General features: G+C 41.1%; 1 protein-coding gene across 2 annotated transcripts in view; it reads left to right on the plus strand.

Annotated features, from left to right (window-relative positions):
* Window positions 1-12,759, plus strand: part of LOC311100024 (GTPase IMAP family member 4-like) — a gene marked incomplete at its 3' end in the record, with an annotated part of 35,450 nt that extends 22,691 nt beyond the window's left edge. Inside the window, exons 2-3 of one of the 2 annotated variants that reach the window (XM_084140755.1) lie at window positions 10,830-11,119; window positions 11,546-12,759. In XM_084140755.1, coding sequence (XP_083996881.1) covers window positions 11,578-12,759 — 1,182 coding nt within the window. In that variant the 5' untranslated portion in view covers window positions 10,830-11,119; window positions 11,546-11,577. Of the gene's footprint in view, window positions 1-10,631; window positions 11,120-11,545 lie in introns of those variants that run through there. The other variant, XM_084140754.1, reaches the window with a different exon arrangement.
* Window positions 12,760-14,626: the final 1,867 nt, after the last annotated feature.

Consider the following 14,626-nt stretch of genomic DNA (forward strand, 5'->3'; position numbering starts at 1 on the left):
TCACACCCTCTGGATTTTAGATATGCTGAGCTTTCTCTAGCATGCTCAGAAGACCTCTGCACATTCATTACCTATAATACATCCCTGCACTTAGCAAAAGAGTGCCATCTGCACTGCTATTTTAGTTATCGGTTACTTTTCTGTATAGTTCTCTAATAATGGTGGGGCATATTATTCTACATTAATGTTACTCCTGAATCACTATGACAAATATAATAGTTTTTCTTCAGTGTATTATACAATGCTGAGATTCACTTTGAAAGTGTAGGAATACAGGTGAAATCAATAATTGACACAGACATGGTGGCCTAGCAGGAAGATCGGAATGCCGTGAACCTAGAGGTTTGTGAGTTCAAAAGTTGGAAACACTGCGGCAATTTCGTGATATTCCAGTGACATCCTAACAACACATATTTTTTGCAGGGCATCATTTGAAAATGTGAATCCACATGTGAAAGGTTATGTGATCAAATGTGAAAATCTACATGTGAAACTTAATGTGAAATAACATTTTCATGTGATTTTCCACATGTGAAATCATGTGGTTTTTCCATAAGGGTGGTGTCATTTATTAATTATTACACTCTAAAACTACTACACTCTAAAAAATGCTGGGTTGTTTGGTTGACCCAACTGCTGGGTTGCAGGTGTTGGGTCACTGAGTTGGGTTGTTTTCTTTCAAACTGCTGGGTTATTGATGCTGGGAGCTGAGTTATTGATGCTGGGTTATTGATGCTGGGTTATTGATGCTTGGAGCTGAGTTATTGATGCTGGGTTATTGATGCTGGGTTATTGATGCTGGGAGCTGAGTTATTGATGGTGGGTTATTGATGCTGGGTTATTGATGCTGGGTTATTGATGCTGGGAGCTGAGTTATTGATGGTGGGTTATTGATGCTGGGTTATTGATGCTGGGTGCTGGGTTATTGGTGCTGGGTTATTGATGCTGGGAGCTGGGTTATTGATGCTGGGTTATTGATGCTGGGTTATTGATGCTGGGTTATTGATGCTGGGTTATTGATGCTGGGAGCTGAGTTATTGATGCTGGGTTATTGATGCTGGGAGCTGAGTTATTGATGGTGGGTTATTGATGCTGGGTTATTGATGCTGGGTGCTGGGTTATTGGTGCTGGGTTATTGGTGCTGGGTTATTGATGCTGGGTTATTGATGCTGGGTTATTGATGCTGGGTTATTGATGCTGGGTGCTGGGTTATTGGTGCTGGGTTATTGAGATATGCAGTGCTTTGTTCGAGACTACCAAAAGCGATACTGATTCAAGACCAAAACTGGAGCAAATCGAGTCTGAGTCAAGACCGTGACCAGAAAAATGAGAGTCCAATTCAAGACCATGATTATCATTTTGTCAAATCACCACCATAATAAGAGTTCAAAATGTCCAGTGTTTCTGTGTTCATATTTCAGAACAACATATGGATTCTTTAGACATTCAGAATAGTGAAGAAATGCATGCTGAGGGAAAATAGAGCCACTCTACAAATGATGACTAACCCAAACACAGTGGGGAACAATGGGCCTTCTACGCCTCCAGAGAAGGGATAAGGATTTATAAAAATAATGATTATAATAATATTATAATAATGATAATTTTATTGGTATTTTCAATTATGTTCTGATTTAATCTCTTCAGTTTTTGTTGGAAAGAAAACCGTTAATACTGAAGAGAAAAAAATATCCAATCAGGATTTTTCTTTGCTGGTCTCTGGGGAGATAAATCTAGCTAGCTAAGTCAGCCATTGGCTAGGCCTTCAGAAGCTAGATAAAGGCATCTGCCATTCAACTGTATTAGGGCAACATTTTGGAGTGACAGTGGAATCAACCAATCACATTTTGACTTAATGAGTGGGACCGTTTTTACATCTTGAAGGCCAACAGGTCACTCACTGCGCAATAGCGAGCAGTAGTTTTCCCACGGTCTAGCTAGCTAGCATTTGTTGTCAGCTAGTTTGCTGCAGCTACAGCAGGTGTTATCAAAGAGGATGTTGTTGCTAATTTGTTAGCTTCTCCCTTTTCAAGAATAACTTTCAAATTATATTCAACTGGTGAGTGGAACTGTGTTTTTATTGCAGTGTGCTTGCTGTTGTTAGCCATAAAAAAAAATCTGACAAGTGACCACTTATATATGGTCATTTTCACGTTTTCATAAATTCGTAGAATGTTTGGGAATTACGTATACTAAGGCATTTGTGAAAATTCTATAGCAATATAGAGTGGGAAAGCGGCCGTGCATTTGGACAGTTAATAGAAAACTGCAGTAATAAAACCGAATAAAAACATCTGTCTTGTCCAGGACCAGAATTTACACAGACCGGTGCGCTATAGTCAATCAGAGCTACAATATACCTTTATACTGTAATGGAACAGGCAGGGAGCAGGTCTCGAACCCTCAACCTTCTAGTCCGAAGTCCAGCACGCCATCGACTGTGCCCCAAAAGCATGCTTGCGTGGCAGAGTCGATATCCGAGCTTATAAACCCAGGGTCGTTACACAACTCCCTCCTTTCGCAGTCTCCCTTGGAGGCGTGGGTTCGAATCCCACTTCTGTTGTTTACAGGCAGTTGCAACAGCGCGACTTTAGATCATTAGAATGCATTCGCCAAAAGCCACAAAATACACCCAAATGGATTTCTGCAAATATGTAAACACCATGGGAGTCCTCTTACATTTCGGAACTTTACAGTCCTATTGATCAAACAACCATGAAAAGGTAAGCTCTCTCTCTCCCTCAGTTATACACATCAACAACAACAAGATCAACAACTAATGCTAGCCAGAGCAAGATGAGCTAAAACCTAACGAGGGAACATTAGATAAACATTCTCAAACTTTTTCAGCTTGTTGGCCGTCAAAATTGCACCGATAAACGATGGGGAATTGTAGCCTCCTCGTCCTTCTGCAGCTTGCCTGCCAATGCATGTTTGTCCCAACCAAGCACCCAAGCTAACTGGCTAAAGTTGGCTAGCTTGTTAGCTAACTACTTCCAGACACAAACGAGAGAACACCTCACTCTGACCATTTTACTTGCCGTAGCAGAGCTGATTAGGCTGTTTACATGTTATCTAGAGCGTTCTTGACTAACTATTACTTTTTTTTGCCTACGTTTACTGACACCGGTCATATTCAGCAGGTGTTGGGGCGTTCGTAAATTAATCAGTTGTTCTTGCATTCTGGCACACTCAGACAAGAGTGCTCTGAAATCGGAGTAGATAGCCAGAGTGAATTTGCGAACGCAAGAGATATGCTAACTGTATAACAGTCGTTCAAGTTCTTGCTAGCTAACCAAATGACACCTGCATCTCTAGCTGTGTATAACCACCGAAAAACGATGAGGGGGAAAAAGTCAGTCACTCCCCCACTCCTCCAATGGCATGATATGACATCCTCCTAGCAGCTAGCTAGCTAGCTGTCTAGCTAACGTTAGGCTCCGTGTTTTTAGCTTGCTACATAAATACCACTCCAATACCTTGACTTTGTTGTCCTTAAGCCATTTTGCCACAACTTTGGAAGTATGCTTGGGGTCATTGTCCATTTGGAAGACCTATTTGCGACCAAGCTTTAACTTCTTGACTGATGTCTTGAGATGTTGCTTCAATATATCCACATAATTTTCCTTCCTCATGATGCCATCTATTTTGTGAAGTGCACCAGTCACTCCTGCAGCAAAGCACCCCCACAGCATGATGCTGTCACCCCCGTGCTTCACGGTTGGGATGATGTTCTTCGGCTTGCAAGCGCTCCCCCTTTTTCCTCCAAACATAATGATGGTCATTATGGCCAAACAGTTCTATTTTTGTTTCATCAGACCAGAGGACATTTCTCCAAAAAGTACGATCTTTGTCCCCATGTGCAGTTGCAAACCGTAGTCTGGCTTTTTTAATGGGGTTTTGGAACAGTGGCTTCTTCCTTGCTGAGCTGCCTTTCAGGTTATGTCGATATAGGACTTGTTTTTACTGTGGATATAGATAATTTTGTACCTGTTTCCTCCAGCATCTTCACAAGGTCCTTGAAATAAATCCACAGGTACACCTCCAATTGACTCATATGATGTCAATTAGCCTATCATAAGCTTTTAAAGCCATGACATCATTTTCTGGAATTTTCCAAGCTGTTTAAAGGCACAGTCAACTTAGTGTATGTAAACATCTGACCCACTGGAATTGTGATACAGTGAGTTATAAGTGAAATAATTTGTCTGTAAACAATTGGTGGAAAAATTACTTGTGTCATGCACAAAGTAGATGTCCTAACCGACTTGCCAAAACAATAGTTTGTTAACAAGAAGTTTGTGGAGTGGTTGAAAAACGAGTTTTAATGACTCCAACCTAAGTGTATGTAAACTTCCAACTTCAACTGTAGATACGCTAGCCTATTAGCCACGTTATGACTGACTTGTGATCATTGCCCTTGGTAGTTTGATTGTATTAACTTTCCCAACCTTAGTTACATTAGTCCGTTTTTGTCCAGAATATTGAGTCATTGAAACTGAAACAGTGCATCCTGAATGGAGGCAGCAAACAATGTACCATGCCAGCTGTGATTTACAACCTAATAGCAATATTTTTTGGACTACCAAGAATTGAATTATATCAATCATGCATTGAACTGCATCCATCTATTCTGCCAACAATGCCTTAGTGTACGTCATGGAATGTTGAGTCAAATATAACCTATTTTTAAAACCTCTTATAAAGTTGGTTTGGTTGCATAAACTGGGAATGTTATATTTTTGACTGATATTATGATTGTCTGTTTGTTTCATATCTGCAAAGTAGTTAAAACACTGTCAGTTCCACTTTAAACTTTAGGTCACAGCTTACTTTGTGTGCTAAAGGTTGTAATAGTTGTACATTTAGATTGGGAAATGCTTAATGGTTGTGTTTTTGTATTCTTATGATTGGGACCTACTGGCGTTATTGGACTGCTTATCCTTTAACATCATGCTGTGTGTGACTGCTGTCTTTCCATCGGCCCTATCCAGTGGTGTAGTGGTGCCTGGAGAAGTGGGGATACTCTAATTATGCCAAAAAGTCCCCAAATGGCCCGCCCAGTGAAGGAAAGGCACCCTGTGTGGAAAATCCTATGTTTTCCTATGTTGTTTTTAGTTTTCCTATAGATTTTTTCAGATTTTCACTCTCAAAATGACACTTATTTGAAATAGAAAAAAGACACAAATTTGATGGACTAAGTCCACAACAATGCTTAAACCACATCAATCTGATTTGGTTGGCCGGTCAATGCCTAGGTTCCCTAGTGGGTGGGCATTCAGACTAAACTTTTTCAATACCTGGTTTGCATACCCATTGTTACTGTCGTGTATTGGGATTATGCCTTTGTTAAATGTTTTTCTTGAAGAAATGGAATGTTGTTTATGTTAGGTCAAATGTGGCGTTTGTGGGGTGACGCCCCAGGGGAGACTGGTGATTGGCCAGAAGAGGGAGCCACCCATCTTTTTGCATTGTTTATAAGTAGGGGCTAGACAAAGAAAGGGAAGAACGGCCATTGCAATCTGGGACGCCGTTCTCCGGATGTCATGACATCTGTCACTTATGCTGAAGCTTGTGATATGAATAAACCTTATGATCCAAGTTCAGTATGAGCGGACTCCTTTGTTTATCAGCAATGATTGCCAGCATTCACCCGATACGACATTGCCTTAGTTAGCATTTACTGGTAGATATCGTAAGTTGAAACGTCTTTCCTACCCCTACCGGCTACCAATGTCAATCTTCTATGAGCTGCTCCATGCCAAAATCAGTTGAGAGCTGCACACTCTTGCTGCCTGCAGATTCCTTTGAAACCAGGCTGTGTGTGCGGCCTAGTTTCAACGGAAATATATTTCACGTGCTTTGCGATTGTGTAGGCTACTTTGTGCATGATTTCTCTATTGTACTACATACTTGATAAGTCATATACCTCCACTACACTGCCCACTGAAAAATGTATATAGCCTCCATTACACCACTGGCCCTATTCTAAAATAGATTAAATAAAAAATTTTACTCATCAATCTACACACATATAATACCCCATAATGACAAAGCGAAAACAGGTTTGTAGAAATGTTTGCAAATGTATTAAAAATAAAAAAACAGAAAGTATTCAGACCCTTTACTCAGTACTTTGTTAAAGCACCTTTGGCAGCGATTAACATGCCTGTTTTCCATGTTATTTTGGCATTAATACATGTCACATATCAGATTGCAAACAATGTAAAAATAGTTAATAAAGTTAATAAAGCCGCATACAAACATGGTCTATCTTTTGCTTTCTTGAGTAAGGCAGCTCCAAAATGCAGGTGTTTCAGGCTAGCTCAGTGCTTTCTGTGGTGGTAGCGGTGGTAAGGATTCACTCCATGGTGCTGAAAAGAAAGCTCTGCTGTTGGGACAGCTTTATGTAGGCTCTAACAGTTTGTGGGAACCGTTTGTCACCGTTATAGTGCAATTAATGTATTGTTTAGTGTTGTGTTGTGTAGTGTAGTGGCTTTTCTGGCATGCATCCCAATTTTTTTGTTTGCCCCACCAAGATTTACATGCTAAAATCGCCACTGGTACAAATGTATCCAACACTGAGACAAGACCGAGACGCTCAATATATGGTCTCGTGACCGGACTCGAGAACGGTCTGGTCTCAAATACTACAACACTGGAGATATGACCAAGCGGGTTAGCTCAGAAGACTAGAGGCATAGTTAAGTATTGAAGAGAAATTTAAATTTGCAGTGTACACATTTACCAACATTATCCTTCAGCAGTCATCTATTATTGAGGATAAACATTCTGTTGTGTATCAGAATATCAGGTAATCTATTCATATGGTTTATTTAGCCAGGAGAGTCAACTGAGACAGGGGTTTTCAAACTTCTCCTCTTTCATATGGTTATGCATGCAATGAGCTAGCTCAGAGCAACAACTAAATAATACATGTCTGGGGGTCCTCGAGAATACATTTGACACGTCTGGGGGTACCCGGGGAGAGGTTTGACACATCTGGGGGTACTCAGACATGATGAACAGGAATGACATTCTTACAGTGGCTTGTGAAAGTATTCACCCCCCTTCGCATTGTTCCTATTTTGTTGCCTTACAACCTGGAATTAAAATTGCTTTTTTGGGGGGGTTTGTAACATTTGATTTACACAACATGCCTACCACTTTAAAGATGCAAAATATTTTTTGGTGTGAAACAAACAAGAAATAAGACAGAAAAACTGAAAACTTGAGCGTGCATAACTATTCACCACCCCCCAAAGTCAATACTTTGTAGAACCTCCTTTTGCAGCAATTACAGCTGCAAGTCTCTTGGGGTATGTCTCTATAAGCTTGGCACATCTAGCCACTGGGATTTTTGCCCATTCTTCAAGGCAAAACTGTTCCAGTTCCTTCAAGTTGGATGGGTTCCGCTGGTGTACAGCAATCTTTAAGTCATACCACAGATTCTCAATTGGATTGAGGTCTGGGCTTTGACTAAGCCATTCCAAGACATTTAAATGTTTCCCCTTAAACCTCTCGAGTGTTGCTTTAGCAGTATGCTTAGGGTCATTGTCCTGCTGGAAAGTGAACCTCCGTCCCAGTCTCAAATCTCTGGAAGACTGAAACAGGTTTCCCTTAAGAATTTCCCTGTATTTAGCGCCATCCATCATTCCTTCAATTCAACCAGTTTCCCAGTCCCTGCCGATGATGCTGCCACCACCATGCTTCACTGTGGGGATGGTGTCCTCGGGGTGATGAGAGGTGTTGGGTTTGCGCCAGACATAGCGTTTTCCTTGATGGCCAAAAAGCTCAATTTTAGTCTCATCTGACCAGAGTACCTTCTTCCATATGTTTGGGGAGTCTCCCACATGCCTTTTGGCAAACACCAAACGTGTTTGCTTATTATTTTCTTTAAGCAATGGCCTTTTTCTGGCCACTCTTCCCTAAAGCCCAGCTCTGTGGAGTGTACGGCTTAATATGGTCCTATGGACAGATACTCCAATCTCCGCTGTGGAGCTTTGCAGCTCCTTCAGGGTTTTCTTTGGTCTCTTTGTTGCCTCTCTGATTAATGCCCTCCTTGCCTGGTCCGTGAGTTTTGGTGGGCGGTCCTCTCTTGGCAGGTTTGTTGTCGTGCCATATTCTTTCCATTTTTTAATAATGGATTTAATGGTGCTCCGTGGGATGTTCAAAGTTTCGGATATTCGATGATTGAGTTGGAGGCGTGCTTGGCCATGCAGTCATGGGTGAACAGGGAGTACAGGAGGGGGCTGAGCATGCACCCTTGTGGGGCCCCAGTGTTGAGGATCAACGAAGTGGAGATGTTGTTTCCTACCTTCACCACCTGGGGGCGGCCCGTCAGGAAGTCCAGGACCCAGTTGCACAGGGCGGGGTTCAGACCCAGGGCCTCGAGCTTAATGATGAGCTTGGAGGGTACTATGGTGTTGAATGCTGAGCTATAGTCAATGAACAGCATTCTTACATAGGTATTCCTCTTGTGCAGATAGGATAGGGCATTGTTCAGTGTAATGGCGATTGCATCGTCTGTGGATCTATTGGGGCGGTAAGCAAATTGAAATGGGTCTAGGGTGACAGGTAAGGTAGAGGTGATATGATTCTTGACTAGTCTCTCAAAGCACTTCATGATGACAGAGGTGAGTGCTACGGGGCGATAGTCATGTAGTTCAGTTCCTTTGCTTTCTTGGGTACAGGACCAATGGTGGCCATCTTGAAGCATGTGGTGACAGCAGACTGGGATAGTGAGAGCTTGAATATGTCTGTAAACACACCAGCCAGCTGGTCTGCGCATGCTCTGAGGACGCGGCTAGGGATGCCGTCTGGGCCGGCAGCCTTGCGGGGGTTAATATGCTTAAATGTCTTACTCACATTGGCCATGGAGAAGGAGAGGCCACAGTCCTTGGTAGTGGGCCTCGTCAGTGGCACTGTGTTATCCTCAAAGCGGGCGAAGAAGGTGTTTAGCTTGTTTGGAAGCGAGACGTCGGTGTCGGTGATGTGGCTGGTTTTCCTTTTGTAGTCCGTGATTGTCTGTAGACCCTGCCACATACGTCTCGTGTCTGAGCCGTAGAATTGCGACTCCACTTTGTCTCTATACTGAAGTTTTGCCTGTTTAATTGCCTTGCGGAGTGAGTAGCTACACTGTTTGTATTCTGTCATATTCCCAGTCACCTTGCCATGGTTAAATGCGGTGGTTCGCTCTTTCAGTTTTGCGCGAATGCTGCCATCTATCCATGGTTTCTGGTTAGGATAGGTTTTAATAGTCACAGTGGGCACAACATCTCCTATACACTTCCTGATAAACTCAGTCACCGTGTTGTTTGAAATGGAATGTTGTTTGAAATGTCTGATACAACAGACTTTGATGATATCGTCATCAACCTACTGCATATCCCTTAAAAATATACATGTTTGTGTGCAGGGTGTGCTATTAGCATGCTAACACTCATTAAGACAGACTGCTACAATAGCTAGCATAGCTAGCCATTGCTAGCATTCACTGGTTGAAGTTGTTGTAACTTTTGAGTGTAATGGAGTTTACTGGTGTCTATGACATGAATATACTGTATATCTTCACAACATTTGGACGGGAGCTATAATCCAGTTATAACACACAAAAAAGTCAACTATGTGTGTCATGCTTCAAATCAGGCTTGGCTGAACTGCTTTCAATGGGGAAAGCTCCGTACCCCGCTCGTCCCCGCTTGCTTTGACGATTTTCGCTGAAAACGTCACTTCACCGTGTGGACCTATAGCTAGTCCCCTCATCTGACGCCACACTGAAATGAAAGTAACAATTTTCGAATTGCCAATGTCAAGCTGGGTCTGTACCTCTATTTGGCATATTCAATAAGAAACATTTACGTATATTTGTAAGAGTTATTTAGCTTGCAAAGTGAATAATTAAAGTACCCTTTAACTGTCTAGATAGCTTACAAACGGTGCAAAAATCCTGAAACAACCTTATCTAGCTATCTAGCCTATAGTTTGTCATATCACTTTGGCTTCATATATTTGAATTAAATAATCAACTTTGCTTACCTTACTTAATGTAAAAATAGTGTGCTTATTGGTAGGGTATTTGCAAGTTCAACCACCACCCTCTTACGTCGCATGCTTCCTTACAAAAAAGATTGCAATCAGAGTGCCGTATATCTGCAGTTATTCTGCAATTACTGCGTCCAAAATACCACAGTCGACTGCAGTTACTGCACTTTTACTGCAGTTTCAAAAATGCAATATTTTTTTGGAATGGCAGTTGGTTTTATAATTGGAAATGGCAGTTGAAATTTGTATTGACCAAAATGTTCTATATAGAACACTTCTTTTTATCTGAGCGTATGCTTTTATTAACCCTTTAATTAACCATTTATCTGACATATTTATCTGCATGTCCAGCCCTTATATTTAGCCTAACAATTACGTTTTAGCATGTTATTTTCAGGACAACCAGGGCTACAAGTAGAACACAAACAATTTGACATAAACAGTTGTCAATAAACCACAAAAAATTATAAAGCCTAACATAGGTCTAGTCCTATTGTAAATGACAGTCGACCTATGACTGCTATAAAATGCCTGCTAGACGAGTGCAACAGGAAGCCAACTGAGTATGAGACCCCACCTTATTATGTGCTGTGTGAAAGTGAAACTCAAAAATAGGCTCCGACATTTTGTACAGGATAGAGACATTTTACTTTGACTGCAGCTCATATCCTCCATTGATGTCTGTAAATACAGAATCATCCAGGATCCTATTTGCATGTACCAATTAACATAAATGTTTTATGGCACCTGGTTATAGGAATATAGTCTAGCCTACTCTTTGTCAGGTGCCATATTTGACGTTAAAGCCGTCTTTGGAATCAACAGCGTGACAAGTATTCAGAACATGTTGCAGTAAATAATTATTTACTGAAATTACCGAACAAGTTGACACTCATGACCGGACAGTTTCATTATTTGGCAACTTGGTTATGACGAAGAAAACGGAGTAACATTCGTGACCACTTGTCCTGGATTGAACATCTGTCGACCGCAGCTAAAGTGTTTAGTTGTTTCTTGAAGACAGACGACGCACTCAAACTTATTAAACTCTATCGGACTTTACTTTCTATACCCTGTAAGTAACAAGTTACATTTTAAATTGTATCAATCTTAGCTTAAAGATTTATGTCTTTAGTTTATATGTCAAGCTTTAGGTCTAATAGAATGGCCAGAATCTTGATCATGTAATTATTTTAGCCTACGGCGCCATCTGAGTTTGTAACATAATATTACAACTTCAAGCCAAATAATTATAATAAACACTATGGGCCACATTTGTGTTAACGCAAAATGGTAAAACAAGAAGTCAAATTAAGAATGAATATGCTATAACACTTATGTTAATAAAGACAAAGATTGGGCCCCGTTACACTGTAATTCATGTCATGTTTTAACCTAGTTTTTATTGTCTTAACCGCTATTGAACAAACAGATGCAAATGCACCCTGTTCTGACTTTCACAGAGACATTAGTTTGACACATTGTTGTCTATGATTAACAGGACTGGTGGTTAGTAGCCTTCAACAATCGATAATGGACAGACCTGGATTCACTATGGCACCTCATCCTCGTGATGTCAGGACTGTGCTGCTTGGCAAAACTGGAGTGGGGAAGAGTGCAACAGGAAACACCATTCTGGGTCGGGAAGTGTTTCACTCAGCTTTGGGCTTTTCCTCAGTTACCATGAAATGTGAAGAGAGAAGTGTTCTGATTGGAGAGAATAGAGTCAGTGTGGTTGACACTCCAGACTTCTTCTATGCAACACACACACAGGAGGGTCTGAGTTCAGAGATAGAGAGATGTATTCATCTGGCTAACCCTGGACCCCATGCATTTATCTTTGTTCTAACTCTTGATACTTTCACTGAGCAGGAGACAGATGTAGTCGCTGAATTTGAGAAATGTTTTGGTGAAGTAGCTTCAAGATACACTATCATTGTCTTTACTCATGGAGACGAGCTGATCAACAGAACAATAGAGGAACTAGTAGAGAAAAATGTTAAGTTGTCTGAGCTCATTGAAGAGCGTGGTTGGAGATATCATGTCCTTAACAACAAAGACAGAGCCAATAGAAAGCAGGTGACTGGGCTGCTGGAAAAGATTCTCATCATGATGAATGTGAATGAAGGTAGCTGTTACACACCTGACATGCTGCAGGAGGCAGAAAGAAAGAATAGAGAAGAGATTGAGTTGATGGAAGAGGAGAGTCGCAGGGAGGAAGAGAGGAAAAGAGAAGAGAGACAGAGGATAGAGTACAGAGAGAGAGAGAGAGAATCTCAAGAGAAAAAAGCACAGTTTGTGGCAGCGATTCTGTTCATTTTGTATATGAAACCAAAGCATTTCTGTCTGATCAGTGCTTTAGTTGTAGTGGCCATGGGAGGCAATTGTGCGTGGAGCAAAAGCCCTGTGAATGTAACAGAGTTCATAAGGGGTTCTCTGATAGGGGTGTTTGCTGAGGCAATGGGAGCTGGATCATACACACTTATAGACATAGCCTGGGGACAGAATTTAAGACGGGTTGGAAGGTCTACTATAGCCACTGAGATCCAGACTGGGAAATCAGTTGGAATAGCAATGGCTTTCATAGGAGCAGCAGCAGTTGGTGGATTGATAGGAAGGTTAGTTGGTCCAGGAGGAGGAGTGGTGTTAGGAGGATTATCAGGGTTGTTGGGAGGAGTTGGTGTGATGGCGTTAATAAAACAATTCAAAGACTAGAAAAAAACTGTTATTTCCCTGTGATGTACTTCTAAATTACAGCTCCACTTCCTGTCTCTCTAAATGGGAGGAGCTCTGATTGGGCAGTCGGTTAGAACATGGATAGTAGATTGGTATGCATCTTCCTATGAATAACCTCTTCATAATGACGTCATTCTCTATTAAAATACCCTTTTGGAAAATGGTGTTAAGAGGGTGTACAAGACAGAGATACGTGTGTGAGGAGCACGGCGCTTGTAACGCCACGGTAGTGGGTTCGATCCCCGGGACCACCCATACACAAAAATGTATGCACACATGACTGTAAGTCGCTTTGGATAAAAGCGTCTGCTAAATGGCATATTATTATTATTATTACATAGAGATTACCCCTTGATGAGTACATATCATTCTCTATTTCATATTGGCCAGTATAACATTTAGCTTCATATGGCATTTTACAGTCTTGGTTATAATGCTCTATGAACTGCTAAATGTTTGTGAGCAGTTATTAGTGCATAAACTGTGCATTACAATGTATTATGCATAGCTCATAAGGAGTTAATAAATTAGCTTATAATGCATTATGAAAAGGCTATTCATAGGAAGTGTTACCAACAAATACATATGTTTTATTGTCACATACACCAGAGAGGTGCAGTGAAATGCGTTGTTTTACAGGGTCAAATTAGGGTTAAGGGCCTTGGTCAAGGACACATGGACAGATGTTTCACCTTGACAGCTCAGGTTGCTGGCCCAACGCTCTAACCGCTAGTCTACCTGCCACCCTGTCTTTGGTGTTCACTTTTCTACAGTCTACCATCTCATTCTTAATCTGTCTATAACATCAAAACACTCCTTCCACACATACTCTGTTTATAGACCAAGAACTGTTGGTGCTGATCGCCTATTACCAAAAGTAATGATTTGGTTTGCATGTGAGTGGGGTGTTGAATACTGCAGTCATGTTGCATAGCTGGTAATGGCCAGTATTTCAAACAACAGGTCATTTTAAGATCTTGAAATGAACTAAACTAAACTTTGCCGTTTTTTCTGTTCTTAACAATGCCAAGAATCATATCTATCCAGGTTCATTACTCTGTAAAAACAAGTTTGTCATTTTGGACGGCATGTACAACACTTTATGGAATTCGGAAAATGATTAGCTGCATACCACCCTTTTCACATCTTAGTAGGGACAACTTGTTAAAGTCATGTACACCTTTAAAAATGTACTTTATATGCCTCACTTCTCTCAAATGCCTGTCCCATTTGTTGAATGTAAACAGTGAGATACGTGGAAATGTAAGCTTGTACAGAAAGACCTCATGTGAACCTGTGACTATGATTGTTATTGAAACCTTGTCCTCACCTAATGCGTTTGTGGTTTATTATGTACTCACTATCAAAGTGTTTATATGATTTTATATATTTATGGCCCAAGAGAGGACAAACAGTACTAACAGGCTGATAGCCAATGATGTTGAATGCAAGGTATGCATCATTTATCTCCACTGCTGAGAGACACCATTTACCATAACATCTGATGTGATCTTGATGTTAATGGCAGAGTTCTGATCTGGAGATAAATGATGGAGATAAAATATGTGAAGTATGTGGGACTAATAATGATACTGTTTCGGACATTAGAAAAACAGGTTCTTCGTTCTCACACAGAGACATTAATATGCATGCCTCAGACAATGCAGTAAAACACGTCAGAGCTGCCATCTTACATTTACGTCATTTAGCAGAAGCTCTTATCCAGAGCGACTTACATGAACAATTAGGGTTAAGTGCCTTGCTCAAGGGCACAGACAGATTTTTCACCTAGTCGGCTCGGGGATTAGAACCAGCAACCTTTCGGTTACTGGCACAACGCACTTAA

The sequence above is a fragment of the Coregonus lavaretus genome (genome assembly GCF_964263955.1).
Source record: "Coregonus lavaretus genome assembly, chromosome: 24".
Taxonomy (NCBI): domain Eukaryota; kingdom Metazoa; phylum Chordata; class Actinopteri; order Salmoniformes; family Salmonidae; genus Coregonus; species Coregonus lavaretus.